Genomic DNA, 23,174 nt, shown 5'->3' with positions numbered 1-23,174 from the left:
CCTCAACTGTGTCATAAAAATGGTTCATTGCACACTAATGACGTCTTGTGGTCAAAAGGTGGAAAAGCTGCCTTTGCTTTCCAGATGACCCAACCATTTTTATTGTTTCATGTAATAAATCAATATAACCATATAAGGCAATACAAGTATTTAGCCTGTATAAATAACAGTCTTTTCATGTGTCATTGTACTTACACAATGTATGAATAAATGAGTCTGAGAATTGTTGTACAGTGGTGTTGTACTATAGCAGTTTTTAGGAATCTGCTTCGATCAATCAACCCATGCATCCTTATTCATATAAGCTTTTGCCTTGATCCTAAACCTATGAGTTCATAAGCAAGGCTCGTGTAGGCATATATGATCAAAATAAATTAAGATTGTGGAGCCCCCTCAGCTCCACCTGGGACCGACATCCTCACGGCTCCACCGGGTTGCCTTGTCCCACCGGCTCCACCTTGGCCTGACGTTGCTCTGCCTGTGACATGGATTTCCGGGCCTTTCAGCTGCCTTTCCTCCCTCCAACCCTTTGGCTCCAGGCTCCACCTTCCCTCTGGCTCCACCATGGTCCTTGGTTGCATCAGCTCCACCCCAGTCCATTGGCACCTTGGATCCAGCTCAGGTGCTCATCACTGCAGCTCTGCCCTGGCCTCCGGATCCTGTGGTGTCGTCCAGTCCCGTCATCGCCTCAGCTTCGCCTGGGTCTCCAAAGCTCTCTGCTCCAATGCTGGTGGTTGGGCCGCTAACTCCACTCTACTTACTCCCACCATTGAATCCACCGAGGGCATTTCGTACGACCTGTGATCTGGGCTTCCACCTGCTTCCTCCTGCCTTTTCCTATTATCTATTATTTTGGGTCATTTCATTATGGTTATTTTAAGGAAGTTCCATAGGAATGAAGAGTCCGGCCACTGAGTGATGGTGCGACGGCAGCTCGGTGTTATAGGAACACGGATCATACCACATTGCCATGCCCATCTCGGGACTCGGCCGTGAAGCCAGTGCTGAAGTGGCCTCATATGAAGCAATCTGAGTGGCTTGACTGTGGCTGCAGATGCCATATGCCCTAGGAGCCTCTGAAATAGTTTCACTGGTGCCACTGTCCTGCGCTTGAGCAAACTCAGGCAGTTCAACACCAACTGTATGTGCTCCATGGTGAGGCATGCTGTCCAGGCGACTGAGTCCAGTTCCATACCAAGATAAGAGATCTTCTGCCCAGGGGCAAGTTTGCTCTTGTCCCAGTTGACCCAAAGACCCAACTGGCTGAGGTGAGCTAACACCAGGTTGAGCTAGCGGGACGTGTTGGGAAGCTCTAACCAGATGTACCCGGATATACGTAACCGGGCATAGCAGCCTGAAGTGGGGTCGGATGGGAAAGGACACAAGAGGGGTGGCCTCCACATTCACACTGACACCTTCTGGCAAGTTGAGAGGGGACTGATGGTGGCGAGGCACAGCGTGGCAAACTGCCAACCATGCCCTCTTGGGACCTGGAGGATTGGGAAACAGCACTATAGGGTATAAATACAAGGGCAAACAGGTGCTAATGTGATGATTAACAAAGTAAATTAACTAAACACACCTAAACTAAACTAATACAATCAGTGGCTACAGGGAGACAATCAAGGAGAACTGAACTGAACTAATTAAACAGGAAAACACAATCTAGAAACACAGACATGAAAAGAACAGAAGAGATCAAACTCCAACCGTGAATAATATAGTTAGCTCCGAAGAGAGCATCAGCTCAATTTCAACCAGGCCGTGGCACGGGCCATTTCATGCAATTCCCCATAAGAAGGGTTGACAGGAAGGAAGGGCTCAATAAACTCACTTTCTTCGCCCCATCAGAGCTGGAAGCCTGCAACATGCTCAATGCTGGATCAGAAGATGCTGCAAAGCAGGCTTTCGGATCCATTTGATTACTAGGGCTGGCAAGAGAGGACCGAGAATGGGAAACTCCCTACTCAAAATCCTCTGCCAACTCAAACTGCGAGCCCCACGATTGGAACTACCGCACTGCAGAACATTATGATGTGTTGGTGTGGAGGGTAGATAGTTATTGTTATAGTTATCTTTATAGTTATCGTTCTTGGTGTGAACGGGCCTTGAACCCTTGAAAGGTATGGATGCTACATTCAGATGCAGGAAATCACACATGCTCTCTCTCTCTTTCTCTCATAATACTCCACCCAATAATACTTTAATACACTAATTGCTTCACTTAAACACAGTGGTGGACAAAGTATACAAATTACTTGGGTAAAAGTAAAGATATCCTATTAAAAAATTTACTGCAAGTAAAAGTATTCAGTCCTTTTCAATTTTACTATAAAATACTTGACACACAGATAGAGCTTAAAAAGGTTCACCTTTGATGACATCATTATGAATTATACAAATTGTAACCAGCACTAGTCAGTCAGGAAGATTATACAAACATGTAAATTGTCCTAGTAAGAAAACATTTTATTTTAGTATACTGTCACACTGATAACTACTTTACTGACGATTACTGATAACTCAAGTGTGCAAACAAGTCAGAATAACCCCAAAAATTCAGCATTAGTAACTTACTTTTCACTCCATCACTTGTTTTTTGACATGTTTTTATGAAACGTAATGGTATAAAAAGTATGATATTATGCTGTGGAATGTAGTGAAGTAAAAGTAAAAGTTTCACAAAATATAAATACTCTGATAGAGTATAGATACTTGAAAAATATACTCAAGTACAGTAAGTAAAATTACTTTGTCCACCTCTGCTTAAACAGCCCAAGCTGTCTTTACTAGTTATAAAGTGTCGTTTTAGACCTGAGCGCATTTGTCGTTCTATCAATGGCAGCTTTGAATCCATTCCAGAAGAAAGCAGTTTTCTATTTCAGTATGGATCAACCAACATTGATTTAAAGAAGGAAGTAGCAAACTTATTTATTAATTGATTGATTTTAGTTTGGCTGAACTCTGCACTTCATCATTAGGAAATATTTCAGTGAATGAGTATATGAATACACTATACAGTATACGCAACAAAACAGCTCATTCCACCCCCTACTGTAATTTTAAAACAAAAACACAATAAAATTGCTGTTCTACAGGGCCCTCAGAGGGTTTTTGTACATGTGAGAGCTATACCTTACATCAAAGAGTAGTGTATCTACAGTGTGAGCATTTATAAACCAAAGCCAAAGCAAACTTGTACCCATAATGTAACTGAGGACACTCTGACCTGTGCTGTAAGTATATTCATGTAAGCTATCATTGTCTAGAAAAAGTTCTTGCGCCTTTGTTTTGTCTCATACATATGTAACGGGATAAATATCATAGTTCAAGGGTTCTTTAAATAAATCCTGCTGTAATGTGTTCACGCTTCCTATTGGTTGCGCTGGTGGCGCTATAGCCCACCGAGTTCGAACAATCTGCAGCAGAGCTAGAGAGAACTGCTGTGGGTGAGTCGTTTCTGCTGCAGCTCCGTATTAAAAGTTAAAAATATAAGTTTCATGTTGAATGTTAGACTATGTATGAAGGGGATTGCACACATTGAACACTAGTTGACTTATAGAGTGTGTTTTCTGTTCATATTTTTGTGTATTTGATAGTTTTATTTCCGTTTTTAATGAACCGAATCTTTCCATGTGCGTCATTCCATGTGCTCCCGAACTAGTGAAATGTCTCGTACAGATGGAGCTGAAGCAACTTTACTCACTTGTTTCTCTTTCTTCTACTGCTCTGTGCAGGTAATTGTTTTTGTATTTAACGAATTTACTATTTTGTAGAACATGTTGTTTTATGGAAAAAAATGTTATTTCTATTAATTTTCATTCTGTTTAATATAAAGTGGATGATTATTATATCTTATATTTAATATATTATAATATTTCTGTCTATGCATATTACTATCTGATATTGAAAACTACTATACGATCACAAAGCATTAAATCTAAGAAGCCAAATTGTTTATTGTTATATTGGTATACAGCAGAGCTAGAGAGAACTGCTGTGGTGAAATGTCTCGTACAGATGGAGCTGAAGCAACTTTACTCACTTGTTTCTCTTTCTTCTACTGCTCTGTGCAGGACAAATAAATACTGTGATCATCCGTATTCTGAGTTGCGTGTTAATGAAGGGTGAGACAAGACGGGCCAGAGAAAAAACCAAAGAGGGTCACATTGGTGCCGTGACTCAGGACTTCAATCAAGGTGGTCGAAGATCATCCAACGTCGGACCGGCGGGCCTGTCGTCATTCTTCACTGCACGGGACCTTCAGCTAAGATTTTATTAGTTATCCCTGGACTTTTAGAAAACGAATACCTGGGAAGAGACTTTTGAATGGACACTTTGAAGTGGTTTAATATTTTTATTGACTCCAGGTATCATAATAGAATATAGTGTACACATTTTTTTTTCTCTCTCTTTTCCTCTTTTTTAAATTTTTTTACACCTATTAGTTGATTATGGAAAACACAAGGTTGACTGGATCTCAGTATCTAGAAACTCCAGTTAGTGTTGGTCGAGGGAGAGGTCTGTTAGCGACACCAATTCCCTTTCCAGACATTAGTCCTAGCTCTGTTATGTGTGGTGCCAACAATGGGTTAGAAGCGAACGCATTTCCTGCCCCAAATGTCAATGAGAACGCAGCTCATGTAAATTTAAGCAGTTCTGTAAATACGCAGCCTATTAGTACATCAACTCCAGTCCTTACCAGTGATATGATGAGTCAGATGGGTAACATAGTGCAGCAAGTAGGCCTGCAACTGGCGGACAGTATACTTGCACATTTGAATTTGCACAGTCAAACAGAAGTTACATCCAAGCATACGCAATATAACCACAATAGTAGATACACGCCTGACCAGAGCTCCATGTCAAGTGCATCGCAGATTCAAGTAGTGCGTCAGAGAGAAGTTAAAGATCCTCCAATTTTCAGAGGTGACGCATCAGACACTGTTACACTCGATGAGTGGGTGGAGCTCATGAAAAACTTCATAAGAAAGGGGTTCCTGCCTACTGAAGAGCAAGGGTGAAGAAATTTTAATCCACTTGAGAGGCAAAGCCAAAGATGTTGTTAAAGTGGGGATGTTGTCTAGCGGATTAGATATCAGAACAAATCCTGTTGCAATCTACACCCTATTACGGAAGCATTTCAGTTGCCAACAGTATTCTCCTGTCCCTTTGCAAGATTTCTACACCACTCTTCCAGAACCTCAAGAGGATCCCTTTGATTACTGGTTACGCCTGAACCATACTGCTGACATCACAGCTGAGTGTCTGAAACAACAAGGAAAGGTGCTAGACAACCAACTGATCGAAGTCACACGCATGTTCATTAGGAATTGTCCAAACTCAGATCTAGCGCTGACATTTCGTTCAAAAACCATTGATAAATGGACAGCTCATGAAGTACAAGAGATCCTGAACGAGTATCATTCAGAGAAATGTCTCAGAGCTGCTGGACAAGGAAATAGACAGATTGAATGTGAAAAGAAAATCGCTATGAATGAAATGTGTGTAAGTCCTAGCCCATTCCCAGTGAAAGCTGAACAGGATTCACTTCAGTCAAAACAGTCAGAAAACATGGCTCTGGAAAAAGTGATCGATATGCTGGAGAGAGTTCTGATGAATAATAGTGGTAATGCGCAGGCGAGCAAGGAGTATAGAAAGAGAAGCACCATGTCTAGAATTCCAGGCTTGAATGATACACCATGCTTAGTGTGCAAGGACACCTCACATTCTGCTTTTACTCACTGTAGAGACAAAAGGCTCTGTTTCCAGTGTTTTTCGCCTGACCATCCCAGATTCCGGTGTCCACAGGAAAGGAAGAATGCTTCCTCAGTCAACCAGCAGTCAAACTAAGTGATCTACGTGTGAGGGAGGATCACGTAGATCTTGAGAGTGAATCTCCCATATCCAGTTTTGAAGATGGAATGGATTATGAGTCTTTATGTCAAATGTTCAGTGATGTAACTTCAGACAAAACAGTCATCTTCCAAGGTGTACAGAGAGTTCCCAAAGCTGATAGCTTGTTTTACACATCTGTCTCAGTTGAGAATGATATCACCCTTAAAGCTTTAATTGATAGTGGATCAATGGCATGTACAATTAGCGAGTCTGCTGAAGAAAGGTTGTTGAAAAGTATTCCAGATATGACAAGCCAGTCAGCACAAGATATTGTCATTGTTGGTTGTGGTGGCCATCGTGTTGCCCCTACTGCAGTCTATGATCTTAAAGCTACAGTGTACGGCTGCCCCATGATAATTCCTGCTTTAGTTGTGCCTGGGCAGACCGAAGAGATGATTTTGGGCACAAACGTTATAAAGAGACTTCTGATGCAACTGAGAGAAACTGACGGTTACTGGAGGCTCATGTCTAAGTCAAGTAACAATGAGAGTGATGAGTGCTGTATGTTTCTATCTCTTTTCTCAAATGCAGAAAGATGGAGAGGCGAATCCATACCTGAGAAAATCGGTACTGTAAAGTTACAAAGGAGTGTGACGTTAGAGCCACAAACTGAACATCTAGTTTGGGGTAAGCTACCTCAGTCTTCTGTTTTGTCAGTGGGAAGCACTGTCATTGTAGAACCGACCGAGTCCAAATCAAGACCTAGACAGATATTGGTCGGGAGGGTCATAACACCACTATGGGGAGATGGTTCTATCCCCTTGAAAGTCATCAACCCCACTAATCACCGTGTTGTGTTGAAGAGAAATGCAAAAATAGCTGACGTGTCACCGTGTATTGCTGTGCAAGATTTGCCGCTGCCGAAACAAATTCAGTCTAATCTGCAGTGTACTGAGGAACCCTTACCACACAGATCCAGCAAAGAGATGAAGCGTGTCTTGAATGATTTGAACCTTGGTGAACTTGATTTAGAGTCATGTGAAGTGTCATCCCACTGGAAAGACAAGTTGTTGCACATCATTGAGAAGTACGAGTCAGTTTTCTCAAGAGACAAAATGGAGTGCGGAGAAGCTAAAGGCGTTGTCCATCGAATTAACTTAACTGATGACAGACCCTTCCGTTTCCCATATAGGCGTATACCACCGAGCCAGTATGCTAAACTGAGGACAGCGTTAAATGAGATGGAGGAGAAAGGAATCATTCGCAAGTCACATAGTGACTATGCTTCCCCTCTCGTACTAGTTTGGAAGAAAAATGGCGATCTCAGGATCTGCACTGATTTTAGATGGTTAAACGCGAGGACTGTCAGAGACGCCTACCCTTTGCCACACCAGTCCGATGTGTTAGCTGCATTGGGAGGAAACACCTTCTTCTCAACCATGGATCTTACCTCAGGGTATTATAATGTTCCCCTAGAAGAAGAACATAAAAAGTACACTGCATTCTCTTCACCATTTGGACTCCATGAGTACAATAGGCTTCCTCAGGGTCTTTCTAATAGCCCAGCCACTTTCATGAGAATGATGATGTCTATCTTTGGAGATGAGAATTTTAGCAGCGTTCTCTGTTACCTTGATGATTTGATGGTGTTTGCCTCTTCTGAGTCTGTAGCCCTCCAACGTCTCGAAATGGTTCTCTTGCGCTTGTCACATCACAACCTGAAGTTGGCTCCAAAGAAATGTTGTTTCTTGCGACGATCTGTGAAATTTCTTGGGCACATTGTGTGTGAAGAAGGGATTAAGACTGATCCTGGTAAAGTTGAGGCAATTAACAATATTCAAGCTTCTGATTTGATGGAACCTGATGGAAAAACACCATGTCAAAAAAAGATCAGGTCCTTTCTTGGAATGGTTCTGTACTATCAACATTTTATTGAAGGATGTTCAGCAAAAGCTAAGCCTTTATTCAAGTTGACATCAGGCTCAGTCAAACGGACTCCTGTCACAAAAGGACATAGACCAAGAAAGAAAATTAGTTACCTCAAACTTTCCCCCGCTGACTGGACGGCTGATTGTGAAGAAGCTTTGCACACCCTAAAACTAGAACTTACTAAAAATGTGACGCTGGCTCATCCAGACTTTGAACGACCTTTCATTTTGGCTGTTGATGCATCTTTCGATGGAGTGGGAGCTGTATTGTCGCAGGTTCTGCCAGGTGAAGAAATTGCCAGACCTGTAGCCTTTGCAAGTAGAACTCTGTCTCGCTCACAAATGAACTATCCAGCTCACAGATTAGAGTTCTTTGCCTTAAAGTGGGCTATCTGTGAAAAGTTTAGCCACTGGCTGAGAGGACGGCACTTTACGGCATGGACCGACAATAATCCTCTTACATATATCCTGACTAAACCCCGACTCGATGCATGTGAGCAGCGATGGGTGGCAAAACTTGCTTCCTACAGTTTTGATCTGAAGTACGTCCCAGGAACAAAAAATGTTGTTGCGGATGCTTTGAGCCGTGAGCCATTTGTCCAGTCTTGCATAGGACATCGCCTTATCACTGAACCGTACTTATCTCTCTTGAAGGATGTCAGTGGTATAGTTGACGACACTGTCCAAGATGCTTTCAAGTGCACAAGTAACCATCAGGTGGTGCAGAAGGATGGCAAAGGTTCATGTGACCCAACCAGTGATACACTCTTGCCTTCAGGTTCTTCTGGGAGCCAGGAAGTTTCTGCGGTGTTAGCAGCACACACTACTGGGGGTTTGAGTGAAGTATTGGGGTCAGTGCCAGCCATCTCACAACCACAACAGTTTAGCCCTCCTTTGCAGCACAGCAACATCGTGAATGAACAGGAGAAGGACAGCACCTTGTGTCGGATTCTGTACTATATTGAAAGACGTCGGAAACCATCTAAGAGAGAACAAACAAAGGAATCCACAAGTGTGCGGAAACTGTTGAAACACCATGATAAACTTGTTGTCCGTGATGGTGTGCTGTATAAGGTGAAAAGAGATCCAAAGCTAAACAAGAAAATCTACCTGTTTGTTGTACCTGCTTCATTAAAAGCGCAAGTTCTCCATGGAATCCATGATACGGCAGGTCATCAAGGACGTAGCAGGACACTGTCATTGGCGAGACAAAGATTCTTCTGGATTGGAATGAAAAAAGATATTGATGATTATGTGAAGAATTGTCATCGATGTGTGGTTGGTAAAACCTCAGAACCCAATGCTTGTGCTCCTTTAGAAAGTATCCGAACATCTGAGCCGCTCGAGCTGGTCTGCATCGACTTTTGGTCGGCAGAGGTCAAAGAAGGAAAGTCTGTAGATGTGCTGATTGTGACGGATCATTTTACAAAAATGGCCCATGCGTTTCCATGCCAGAATCAGTCGGCCAAACAAGTTGCAAAAAGACTCTGGAATGACTTCTTTCTAGTTTATGGTTTCCCCAAAAGAATTCATTCTGACCAGGGGGCGAATTTCGAGAGCAAGCTAATCAAGGAACTATTGACCATGGCAGGTGTAGACAAGTCCCACACAACACCGTACCACCCAATGGGGAACGGCATTGCTGAGAGGTTCAATAGGACTCTTGGTAGCATGATCAGGACATTGCCTCCTAAAGCAAAGGCAAAATGGCCGCAGATGTTGCAGCAACTTACCTTCTGTTACAACTGCACTGAACATGAGACAACAGGTTTTGCACCATTCTTTCTTATGTTTGGCAGAGTTCCTCGTCTCCCAATTGACATTCTGTTTCAAAATGTGCTTTCAAATGAGAATGTGGTGGATTACAAAGATTTTGTGTCCAAGCTGAAGAAAGATTTGCGTGAAGCAGCACACATAGCAAGGATGCACACTCTGAAAGAACAGGAACGACATGGCAGACTTTACAACAGAAAGGTGAAGGGCTGTCCTCTGGCTGTCGGAGATAGAGTGTTGGTTGCGAACAGAGGTGAAAAAGGTAGAAGAAAAGTTTCTGACAAATGGGATTCATCTCCGTATGAAGTCATTGCTGTGTGTCCTGATATCAATGTTTACAGGATTCGAGAAATCAACTCAGACAAAGTGAGAGTGGTCCATAGAAATCTTTTGTTACCTGTGAACTTCCTACCAGTTGATGAACCTCAGGAATCAGATCAAAAGGACAATGATGTGAATGATGAAATTGAAGTTCAAGGAGATGGAATTGACCATGACGACAGAACTGCAAACTGGATATTAAGTAATCCTAATGATTTTGCTGAAGAGGATGTTCATACAATCCATACAGATTCACTTGATGCGTCAGATTGTGTGTCAGTGATGCTGGACTCTGCAAGTGCTGGTGCTGGGAACCTGAATGACCGAAGTGATGTCAGAATGGAAATTGATGTCGAAAGAAGTGATCAAAATGTAACAAGTGATGTTGATTTACCTGAAGTGAAAGGTCAAGATTCTGACTCGACTCAAAGAGAGCAGTTCACAAATGACGTCATAAAGGAACCTGTGGTGTGCACACAGCCAAGACATGTTGAGGCTGTCGTAACTCAAACTAGATTTGGCAGAGTCATTAAGCCTACTAAAAGACTGATTTGTGAAATGAACAAACAACACATAGACAGTCCAGACTCTACAGTGAGTTCTTTTGTTTATTTAGTTAAAAGCATTTTCACATAAAATGTTACATTTGATTTCATGCAAAGTGGGGAACACAAAAAAGAAGCTGATTGATACAGAGATTAGAAATCAAATGAGTTATTACGTTATGAAATTTTGAGGTGTAACAGGCATCTCGTTAGTCTACTTTCAGACTGGGGTTAGGCGCCACCCTTGTCTGTAGGTACTTCTTATGGAAGAATCTTTTGATTGACAGATAATCCTACTCAGTGCGCAGTTTTTCTTCTCTTCTTTATTAATTGGAAACATGAAGTGTGAGTTCCATATCTGTTTTTCTCTTTATCTTTCTTCACTGCTGGTTTTTCTTGTTATGGTATTTCCACATTAAGCAGGATTTAAGGGGGGTGTATGTAACGGGATAAATATCATAGTTCAAGGGTTCTTTAAATAAATCCTGCTGTAATGTGTTCACGCTTCCTATTGGTTGCGCTGGTGGCGCTATAGCCCACCGAGTTCGAACAATCTGCAGCAGAGCTAGAGAGAACTGCTGTGGGTGAGTCGTTTCTGCTGCAGCTCCGTATTAAAAGTTAAAAATATAAGTTTCATGTTGAATGTTAGACTATGTATGAAGGGGATTGCACACATTGAACACTAGTTGACTTATAGAGTGTGTTTTCTGTTCATATTTTTGTGTATTTGATAGTTTTATTTCCGTTTTTAATGAACCGAATCTTTCCATGTGCGTCATTCCATGTGCTCCCGAACTAGTGAAATGTCTCGTACAGATGGAGCTGAAGCAACTTTACTCACTTGTTTCTCTTTCTTCTACTGCTCTGTGCAGGACAAATAAATACTGTGATCATCCGTATTCTGAGTTGCGTGTTAATGAAGGGTGAGACAAGACGGGCCAGAGAAAAACCAAAAGGGTCACACATATAACAGTTTTATTGTGCTATTTCACTTTTTATTTCCGCCAGATGGGGTCGGGCAGCAATGACGGAACCTACCAAAATGCAAACACAACAACAACGATCACTGAGTTTGTTCTACGAGGTTTTCCTAGCATCCCTCCTGAGTACTACGGATGTGTGGGAGCTTTGTTTTTCATCTTATACCTTCTTCTTGCTACTGGGAATATTTTTATCATTGTCTTTGTGATGTGTGAAAAAAGCATTCAGAAACCAACATACATAATCTTCTGTAACCTTGCAATGGCAGATCATGCACTTGGAACGACAACCTACCCAAGAGTCATTGCAAAGTACTGGATGTCTGACAAAATCATATCATTCAACGCCTCCTTCGTGCAGATGTATTTTGTCCATTTTCTTGGGGCTACAAATTCATTTCTCATGGCACTGATGGCTCTTGATCGATTCATAGCTATTTGCAATCCTCTCAGATATCATACTCTGATTAAAAATTCAACTATTGCCATTCTGTGTGCATGTGTTTGGATAGCAAACATGCTGCTGTTAGTTGGAGTCACTCTCCTGGCCCTCAGTGTGAATTACTGTGGGTCAAATGTCATACCTCATTGCTACTGTGATCATGTTGCTTTAGGCAAACTGACATGTGGAGATGTAACTAACATCAAAATCACTGCAACCATTGCCATGTTTGTTCTGTGGGGTCCTTTAAGTTTCATCTTATTTTCTTACGTCTCTATCATCATCTCTGTGTTGAGAATCTCAAATTCAGAAGGACGTTATAAAGCATTTTCCACGTGCACTCCACAGTTATTGATCATATGTCTGTATTATCTACCCAGAACTTTTGTGTATATGACACACATTGCTGGCTATGAATTTAATACTGATATCCGCATTGTGGTTTCCATGATGTATAGTATCTTCCCTGCTGTTGTAAACCCATTTATATATTGCTTCAGGACTAAATAGATCAAAGAGGCCATAATTAAAAAAAAATTAAGATAAAACAGGTTGGAGTCAATAGAAAGGTCAGTCTTGGTTAAAAGTACTGTTGCTAACTAAATAATATTATACCCAAAAATTCTTCATACAGTGGACTACCAGTAAAACTGATAAAAATTTGGAACCAAAAATCATTCAGACAATTTGACCTGACCATTGTTACGACAGAGACACGGAGGCAGAGATAAAAGCAATCCAGGTAAGTTTATTGCACAAACAGCAGAGCACAGGGTGATGGTAAGCAGATATGCAGTTCTTGAATGATAGAGCGAGTATAATACTGTCCTGATTTTGTCTTGCAGATGCAGATGGAGAGATGCGTAGGAAGGTGATGGCTGAGACACTCACACACACAGGTAGGTAGGCACACGAGGAGAACAGGAGACGAGGGAGATGGAGTAGACAACTTGGAGCAGGTAAGTATAGCGTTTGGAGTCCTTAAGGTAAGCATACATGAGTTGTAGTGCAAACGAGACCGGACCGTGAGTGTGTGTGAGTGTGGTGGTTTTGTAGTGGTGGTGATTGCGGTGCTGATGAGTCACAGGTGGCGGTGATCAGTATGCTGGTGATTGAGTGCGTGGGTAAGGGAGTGAGGTGGAACCTGACGTGTCTGTGACAACCATGTTTTGCTTAAGTATTATCTGACCTAATTAAGATTATTTTTTTTCTGACACAGTTTAACTCTGAGATCTTCTCATATTTTTTTTTTACCATTTTTAAAAAAACTATAGTGAATAAACTGTAATAATGAATGAAGTGTTCAGGGTGTCTGAATAAATTTTGGTTTGGCTGATATATATATCAAATTATGAACCCTGATGCATAGAAATAATTATTCAGATATATACAAATACTATTTAATTTGGCAGATACTCTATGTTCACCTCTTTAACCCTCTGGAGTCTGAGGCTGATTTGGGGCCTGGAGAAGTTTTGACATGCCCTGACATTTGTGCTTTTTTCAGTTGTTCATAAACATATTAATGGAAAAAGTGTCATTACACTGTATTCAGCACAAACTAGGCTACAATAATATGTGAGGAACATGTATGTACATGTTTGTGTTTTTGAAGGAATAACATTTATGCGTGGTTATTGAAAAAACAAAAAACTTAAGTCACTGAAATAAGGCCAAAAAAGTATAGTAAATCTGTGTTTACAATACTTTAGGGTATTGGAGGTTGTAAACTAGAGTTTTTGCTTCAAAATTATGTAAAAATTATGCTGCCTACTCCTTCATATAAAACAATATATTGATTTAGTTTTTGTAAGACACTTTTTGCCAAGAAACACAGTATGCGTGGAGGCGTGAATCACCACTGAAAAATGGGCCATTCTCACCTGAGAAGATAAAAGAATTGGATAGTAATGAGCTGAAATGACTTGCATATTAATGAGGCATTTCAGTCAGGTAGGCTGTGAAAAAAATCTTCTGTGATGTCTCAAGCTCATCATTATATATGAAACATACAGAAAAATATTATTACAATATAAAGTAATGGTTTTATATTATACTTTAAAATATAATGTATTTTTGTGATGCAAAGAGTCTGAATATAGGCTTTTAGTTTAAAAGCATGCACATTTGGAGAAATATTGGATTCTCATATGCTTATGTCAATTTTCTATACAGAGGGGTTATTTATTTAATATTCATTGTCATTACTATGAGCGCTGGTGTTTTCAATTCATCCTTGAAGTCGGAGGGCGCTCTCTGTGCATTTTTAGTCCACAAATTCATCTAAAAGAAGAAGAGGCTATTCCATGAATGGAGTTTCCAATTCATACTGCAGCCGGAGGGCGCTAAAGAAACAAAAACTCATCTAAAATTCATCTATAGAAGAAAAGAAAACAGGAACTAACTGCATGTCTTCTAGAGATCGCTAACCATGACTTTTACACCCAGATAAACACTTTTCAAGACAATAAATACACGATTGAGACAATGAATGCATGTATTGCCTCTGAATTTGCCTCTGAATAGCGCTGGCTCCGTGGGCGTGGCCGCATTAGCGGATAATGAGCTGAATCACGGACTTCTGACATGGCTCTCTTTTCATACAGATTACATAAACACAGAAGGTTTGTTTTCGATTTGACTTACATGATTTAAAACCTGACATCTTAACGTTTTTTTAGACATAAGTTTAATTTTTCTGTGATTAGTATTCACTAAGTTACAGTTCATTTTTCTGAGAACTATCAGATTGGACTTCGTTCAGAGGGAGAGGAGAAATCACGCATCATGTTAGTTTTCTTTATTTTACAAAAAGCACAACATTTTGTTTTTACTCTGAGTGTATACAAATAAAAGAAGATATTCTATAGTTTCAATTGATATATTACTTATGTCTCTATGACAAAAAATGACGGAGTATTTTAAGTCTGTTTTGCTGCAATGTGAAAAAAAACCTGCAAAACGCGCCGGCGCGTTTTCAGACATCAGAGTGTTAATAAGACATTTATGTTAAATGTACAATTGTTTAAATTAAAATGTAAAACTCTGTGATTGCATGTGATTGAACAAGCCTGTCTTTGGTTCCTCAATATTTCTCTATGTTCTGTTTATTGTGATTCTGTGTATGACCTTGGACTGCCTGATACCTCCGTGCTTTGCCTGCTGCCTGCCCTGTGATTTATCTGACTGTTTTCTGGATTACTCTGCCTTGCCTGCTGCCTGCCCGGACCTTTTGCCTGTCCCTGTTTCTGATTACATTTTGCCATTGACATTGCTGTTGCTGGTATTTGACCCCTGCCTGTATGACTACGATTCTTTAATAAAGCTGCACATGGATCCCATCAAGTCTGCTGCCTTGTTACAGAAGACTTTGCCAGACCAAGATCCAGCGGCCATCTACCATCTGTCTACAGAGATATCTACCTAGGCCAGCGTGCTAGCCGTCCACCAGCAACAACTCACCCGTCTCGCCGCTGTTACTGAGGAGCTAGTAAAGACGCTACAGAGCATGCGACTCTCCAACACCGACGTAAGTCCGCCATCAGCCATGCTGCCCAAGGCGGCGGTGTCACTCACGAACTCTACAACCAACCCACGTTTAGCCTTCCCGGAGAAATATGATGGTTCACCAGCTAGATGCAAGGGGTTTCTGTTACAATGCTCACTGTTCATTTCCCAACAACCCGCTTTGTACACCAATGATGAGAGTCACACTTTTGTATGTTCTCTGCTGACGGGTAAGGCGTTAGAGTGGGCTACAACAGTGTGGAATAACGGCCACCCCACGTTTACCTCACTGGAGGAGTTTCTACAGCGCTTCCGTGAAATCTTCGAGCACGCCAGAGGGAGGTAAGGGGGCTGGTGAGTTACTGCTGGCACTTCGCCAAGGCAAACAGACTGCAGCGGAGTACGCTCTCACGTTTCGCACATTAGCTGCACAGACCACTTGGGTGGACGACACGCTGAAGTTACTTTTCCGCAAGGGCTTAAACATGGATCTTCTGTCAGAATTGGCATGCCGACTAGGGAAGGACCTTGAATGGCTTTATCGACCTGGCTATTCGCATCGACAATTTAATTTCGATCACGACGCCCTTTCAAGGAACACATCGTCTTTCCCTGCCGTCACCCCATCAACATCTGAGCCCTATGCAGATCGCTTCTACTCACCTGACTACGGAGGAGAGAGAACAGACATGTGCAGCAATGCCTGTGTCTATACTGTGGTCTAACCAGTCATATGAGAGCATCGTGTCCCACTCGTCCTACCAGCCGAGGTGCCACTGCGGTGAGTTCATCCTCCACTTCTCCTAATATTGAAATTGCAGCCAGACTATCGATAAATGATAGCTCTGTCTATACCCAGACCATGATAGACTCAGGTGCAGCCGGTAACTTCATGGACTTAGAGTTTGCTAAGATGCGCAACATTGCTTTAATCCCCTGCGATTCTGTGTTGTCAGTGGCAGTGCTAGATGGACGCCCCCTGGGGACTGGACAGGTTCACTACACCACTGGCGATGTGTCTCTTCAGATTGGGGCACTGCACACAGAGTCAATCCGCTTTTTCATAATCAAATCACCTCAGAATCCCATCATCCTTGGATTGCCGTGGTTACACCAGCATAACCCGCCGATTTCATGGGCAGACAACCAAATCACTCACTGGTCAGACTACTGTCGTCGAACCTGTCTCCAGTCTCCACAGCACCAAGACCCAACCATACCATCATCACCCACTAACCAGCTACCTGCCGAATATCAAGATCTCACTGAGGCTTTCAGTAAAACCAGAGCGGCCCAGCTACCACCACATCGCACCAATGACTGTGCCATCGAGCTAATCCCAGGTTCTACGCCCCCCAAGGGTCACATCTTCCCACTTTCCCAGCCTGAGTCTGAAGCCATGAAGAACTACATCAAGGAGGAGCTGGCCAAGGGCTTCATACAACCGTCCACCTCCACTGCATGGGCCTGGGTTCTTCTTTGTGAAGAAGAAGGATGGGGGGTTAAGACCCTGTTTCGACTACCAATGACTCAATGACATCACAGTGAAATTCCGTTATCCCCTGCCATTGGTTCCTGCTGCCTTAGAACAGCTTTCGCTCTGACCTGCTATTTCACCAAGCTAGACCTCCGGAGCGCTTATAACTGATCCGTATCAGAGAGGGGGACGAATGGAAGATGGCCTTCTCCACTACCAAAGAGTTTGTTTACGTCAGTTTGTTTACGTTGTTTACGTGTTGCCTGTACGACTACGATTCTTTAATAAAGCTGCACATGGATCCCATCAAGTCTGCCACCTCATTACATATTGATATTATACTGATTTTTTTTTTCTTTATTATTAAAAAAAATACCTGTTTACCTTAAATATCGGTCACCATTAAATACAAAATTAAAATACCATTTTGTCCGTGCTATGCCTGCTGCCTGCCCTGTGATTTATCTGACTGTTTTCTGGATTACTCTGCCTTGTCTGCCACCTGCCCAGACCTTTTGCCTATCCCTGTTTCTGATTACGTTTTGCCTTTGACATTGCTGTTGCTGGTATTTGACCCCTGCCTGTACGACTACGATTCTTTAACCCTTTGATGCATAACATGGGTCAAAAATGACCCGGCTGAGTTTTTATTTTCTATATCTTTGCAAGAAATTAATTTCATCATTCAGTATTCCAGGTATTCTTCAATTAACTTCTTTTTGATCATCACAAATCCTCATTTTAATTTTTTTTTCTTACTTTTTGAATAAAAATCATTTTTCTATCACTACCCCTCTAATGTGCAACATGGGTCAAAAATGACCCGTATTCATTTTCTATGTAATTTCAATCATGGTTGAGTGTTTCTTTGCTAAATCTTTGAAAGAAATGTATTTTATCATTCATTTATTTCAGGTATTCCTTAAATATCTTGTTTTTGATTGTCAAAAATCATTATGTTCATTTTTTTCTTTCTTACTTTATAAACAAACACAGTTTTTGTATGTCTACATCAATTTTACACACATGGGTCAAAAATGACCCGTATTCATTTCCTATGTTATTTCAATCATGACTGAGTGTTTCTTCACTGAATCTTTCAAAGAAATGTATTTTATCATTCATTTATTCCAGGTATTCCTTAAATATCTTGTTTTTGACCCATGTTGCGCATTAGAAGGGGTTTTCATAGCTTGCGCATCAAAGGGTTAATAAAGCTGCACATGGATCCCATCAAGTCTGCCACCTCATTACATATTGATATTATACTGATATTTTTTTTTCTTTATTATTAAAAAAATACCTGTTTACCTTAAATATCGGTCACCATTAAATACAAAATTAAAATACCATTTTGTTAAGGGATAAAACCCTTTTCTTTCCCCAATGGGAAATTTACTGCAATATACAGCAACAAACAAATGTGTGATCTTATGTGTATATTTTATTGAAGGATGAAGCAGACTGAAAACAAAGTGATAAAAAGGGAATTTTATGAGTATTGTTGGAAACTTTTACATCATCGAAGCAGAGACCAGGAGACGTTGGGATATCTTTCAAGCAGAAGTTACTCTTTATTGAGAAACACTGTGTGTCGCTGTAGTCATCCAAGTCTAACTAAGGCATTGTACTTGGTAGTTCATATACATTCAAGGGGGAGGGATACATAGAGTAGGGTGGAGACAAGTCTAAACAAAGCATGCAAATGCAGTGCAGGAATCATTCCCTACATTTCCCAGCCATGATCTAATCAGCATAACTGTGTCATTCAAATGCATAGGTGCTAATACAATCAGTCTGACAATATCGCCCATACCTACATTATCATAGGGACAAAAGCACCGCTGTATCTTGAGCTTGTCCTGCCAAATGGTCAGGAAGTGCATGAAGACAAAAGGTTTATGTCACACACACCTGAGCTGCCTGACTTGATCCCTTTAGAATGTCATTATCTTTACCTTAACATGCTAAATACAGTATACTTCACCTTAGTAATTCATGTGAGGTTATGTCAGGATGTAAGATCAACAGATCTTAACCCTTTCGCACGTAAGTTTCAAATATTCTGGCTGACCCCCCAGCGTGAGTTTTTTAAGGCGACCGTTATTTAGAACATATCACTTTATGGTTTCCATGGTGACGCGTCATCGCTTGTTTAGTGATACACCGCAGCACTGTATGAATGATGATCTGCTTTCATTTAATTTTTCCTTTTTTATTCAAAATATTCACAAATTTGTTAACTATAGCATGAAATATCTAATATTCCGATTGTCAAATATGTGCAAGTGGATGTGTTTTGCTGTTTAAACACCTTTATAACGATCGCGTTAGTTGAGCCATATGAGCGACGGGCGCCGCCATGTTAGTTTGCACCGCACAGAGAATCGGATCTGTTGGATTTACAACCCGTGAATTTATCCACTTCTCCCGAAATACGTGAAAGTAAGTGTGCCGGTGAACTGGGGAAGAATAGAGTAAGCTTTTAAGTTACTTTCACAATGTGTATCTGATATGAATTAAACGTGTTGTCAAGTTATAATGGAAAGGGTTGTTATTTCCGCTTCTATAGACATCATTGTGTATTTTACAAACTCTAAATATATTGTTTTGTTAGTACTCGTGTATTTAAATGTCTGAAACCTGAAATGAACATTATTTGGTTGAAAACACTGCATATATGTGATATATGAAAAGCGCTGCGCGCGTCCGTCTCTGGTTTAGCACCAGTTAAAGCGTGCACGCACATTTGAATTTAGCAGTTGATCACGTAATGCACTGAACGTTCTAATCACACCGGTGTGATCGTATGTGTTAAAGGGTTAAACAGATTATTAAATTTGTAATCCCACAGTCCCCCCTTTGAGAGTTCTAATAACTCTCACATAATACAAATTTAAACCTTCTTAAATCCCTTCTATAACATATGTTTGTTAACATAAGTCCCATCTTCCAGCCATGCAACTTTTAACAGCTACAGGCACATCTTATTCTGTGTTGTGTCCAACGTTTACATAAGTGTTGTTCTTTAACTTGAGTATACTGTTGACACACATATACAACGCAGGGTGGTAACATGTTGTATGAACTACATGATGACACAGAAAAACCATGTAGCATAAGCGTGGAAGTCCTAAAAGTCCATGGCGCCTGAATAGCTGTGGAGTCTGTTCCCTGTAGAGTCCATTTCCAACGCATTTCCATGTTTGTTCCAAGTTGCTCAGATGACTCTGTCGTCATGAAGGCTGAGGTGATGCTTTACACCAGGTGCTGTTTATGAGCCGTCATAGGATATACACATACCTGCAACACAAGAAAACAAAGAAACAGCAGACCAGCAGTATTCATGCATAGACTTTAGTACATTAGACCTCTAATGACCGTATAGTTTTTCTGTCTAACTCTGATCATCATAAAATTCTAGTGATCGTATAGTGGTTTTGTTCTTCTTTTTCTTAACCTAGTCTTAATCAATTTGACACCTATAGACCAGTAAGGTGGGGATAAAGTACTGAGATGGGGAAACCTATGAGGAAGTCTTCACCACAGGGTTGGCCCCCGATACCTGTTGAACTTCGGTTCTTCCCTGGGCTCCTCACTGGTCTGTGTGTCCTATTCTCTCCCTGTAGTTAATTTGCAAACTTTACTGTGCTACATCTCCATCTTCCATTGAAACATCAGTCATAGCAGACATCATAACCCATAGAGGATGGATATGTGAATGGTGTGTGCTGTAGCATAACATTTAAGGCTGTGAGTGTAATTAACCAGTGTTCCCCACATGGTGGTAGTGACAGTCAACTTTCTTTTGTTCAGAATGAGTCTTTCAGCTTTCTTGAAGATTAATGGGGAAATTAAGCACTCACAGCCCAAATGGTTAGCATGTTAGCAAGCTGTTGATCCAAGAGTTTGGAGAAGAGGGGAGGGGCAGTTTCAATGTAGCAAGTAGACTGAGTAGGAGCTGAGTAAAGCTGTTCATTTCTTTTAATGTCTTTTTGTTTTTCCTACACTCTTTCATCCAATGTCAAGGTTTACCACAATAATGACAACTGCCCTCTCTCTTAGGACATTTACGTGTCTGTCGATTCTCTGTGTTGACCTTAAAGGATGCTGCTGCAATCTTTACTCTTGTCTTAACATCGGAGTCTCTTTCCCAAACAGCTAACCTATCCATGTTGTTTTGCAGGGTTCCATTGGACCATGTGAGGTCTAAGAAAGGCAATGAATTTCTGTATTCTGATGAAAGCCCATCAAACCACATGTGGACCAGTGGTCCATTATCCTCTAACACCTTCTCTGGAGTGTCAGCTATTCCACTGTATGCTGCAGCTGACTGACAAAATCTTTCAGTGTACTCACTTACAGTTTCACCCCTCTTCTGTACACAACTAGTGATCTTTGACCAGTCCACCTTTGGTCCAACAAGGTTCTGTAACACTCTCAGAACTCCTTCTCTCAATTCACCTTTGCTGGAATGCTGAAACTCAGAATTATTTACAGCACTTTCAAAATCATTGAATTCTGACTCTTTCAGGATTTTTGTGACATTAGCTCTGTGACTTCAGCTAGGGACATATCATAGAGCTTCATTTTTCTGGACAACTCTGTTCTAAACTCAGAAAAGTTTCTATGCACTGATGGCAAATTCTCAGAAATTCTTTCTATGTCTTCAGGACCTATAGTGGTACTGACTGCTTGCAACTGCAGTATGGGGGTTACAGATGGAACTGTGTCAACCCCTTTTGCCCTACTCTGAGCCTTTTGTCTCACTCCACACACTTCAACTGCATTTACATCTTTATCCATGAATCCAGTATTGCTATTGCCCTCTAGTCTACAGAAAGACTGTATGTCAGGATGACTTTCATCTGACTGTTGGTCTTTTGAGTCACATTTGGTTGAGGCTTTGTTAAGTCCCAACTTCTGAGTGAGACGAGACACTCGAGTGTGCAACTGTTTGTTCTGCTTTTCTAAAATTTCAAATTTCTTTGTCAAATCCAATCTGACTGACTCAGTCACTATTGAGTCCATGTGCTTTCCTAACAATGATTTGAACTCACTATCTGTCCATAAAGGAGTAGCTAGTCCACCTTTCTCAGTCAATATTAGCACATGATGCCAATCTTCCCTGCCTGAACAGAGGATAAACTTAATCTCTAAAAGAACATTTTTAGAGGATAACTTAGTTAACCAAACCCTACAGCTGTCTGTTAACTCTTCTCTGACGGTGCAGAGGATAACAACTTTGTACTGGTCTTAATGGTTCTTTTGGATAGAGTATCACTCACCAACCCTAGGGTGTACAGGAAAATTCAGCCTGGATCTTCTTTTGGATCAGATCTTTGTTGTGCTTGAAGTTTCAATCTGGATTGAGGTGAGAAGCTCTATCCGGGTCACGGCACCAAAACTGTTGGAAACATGTTCCTCGTCGAAGCAGAGACCAGGAGAAGTTGGGATATCTTTCAAGCAGAAGTTACTCTTTATTGAGAAATACTGTGCGTCGCTGTAGTCATCCAAGTCTAACTAAGGCATTTTACTTGGTAGTTCATATACATTCAAGGGGGAGGGATACATAGAGTAGGGTGGAGACAATCTAAACAAAGCATGCAAATGCAGTGCAGCAATCAGCCCATTCCCTACATTTCCCAGCCATGATCTAATCAGCATAACTGTGTCATTCAAATGCATAGGTGCTAATCCAATCAGTCTGACAGTATTGCCCATACCTTTACATTATCATAGAGACAAAAGCACCGCTGTATCTTGAGCTTGTCCTGCCAAATGGTCAGGAAGTGCATGAGACAAAAGGTTTATGTCACACACACCTGAGCTGCCTGCCTTGATTCCCTTAGAATGTCATTATCTTTACCTTAACATGCTAAATACAGTATACTTCACCTTAGTAATTCATGTGAGGTTATGTCAGGATGTACGATCAACAGATCTTAAACAGATTATTAAATTCTGTAATCCCACAGTGTCCTCTACTTGTTGTACTTGGTAAAGCTTGTGATGGAATTTTTTTCCATAAGAAGGTTTGAGATGTTTTCTCTTTTTTTTAAAATTTGTTTTATATTTTCCTCAGTCAATTTGTTAAAGAATATAACTTATATACCTTCAGCTTATATACATTATACCTGAGCCATACTAAAAATTTTTTTTTTTTTCTGTTTTAAATTTATCTGCATTTTTAATGCACCCTAAACCACTTTTCTTCAAATGAACATAACATTATATTATATTCATGTTTAATCTGTTTTTTTTTTTTTTTTTTTGTTTTTTTTTCCAAGGACTTTTAGAATGTTTAGTTTTGTTTTCTTTGTTCTATGTGCTTCCTGTTCCTTGGTTGTTATGACAATTAAT

General features: G+C 40.9%; 1 protein-coding gene across 1 annotated transcript; it reads left to right on the top strand.

Annotated features, from left to right (window-relative positions):
* Nucleotides 1-3,176: 3,176 nt before the first annotated feature.
* Nucleotides 3,177-12,337, top strand: LOC125249425 (olfactory receptor 2AT4-like). The gene is made up of 2 exons (XM_048161717.1): nucleotides 3,177-3,236; nucleotides 11,414-12,337. Exon 2 carries the CDS (start codon nucleotides 11,414-11,416, stop codon nucleotides 12,335-12,337), a length of 924 nt encoding a protein of 307 aa, XP_048017674.1. The 5' UTR covers nucleotides 3,177-3,236.
* The last annotated feature ends 10,837 nt before the right edge of the window (nucleotides 12,338-23,174 follow it).

Source organism: Megalobrama amblycephala, linkage group LG16 (genome assembly GCF_018812025.1).
Source record: "Megalobrama amblycephala isolate DHTTF-2021 linkage group LG16, ASM1881202v1, whole genome shotgun sequence".
NCBI lineage: Eukaryota > Metazoa > Chordata > Actinopteri > Cypriniformes > Xenocyprididae > Megalobrama > Megalobrama amblycephala.
This window is presented reverse-complemented; position numbering and strand designations above follow the sequence as displayed.

What these genes read in the sequence shown, in the direction of transcription:
- LOC125249425 (XM_048161717.1), top strand. Translation starts at nt 11,414, where the DNA reads ATGGGGTCGGGCAGCAATGACGGAACCTACCAAAATGCAAACACAACA.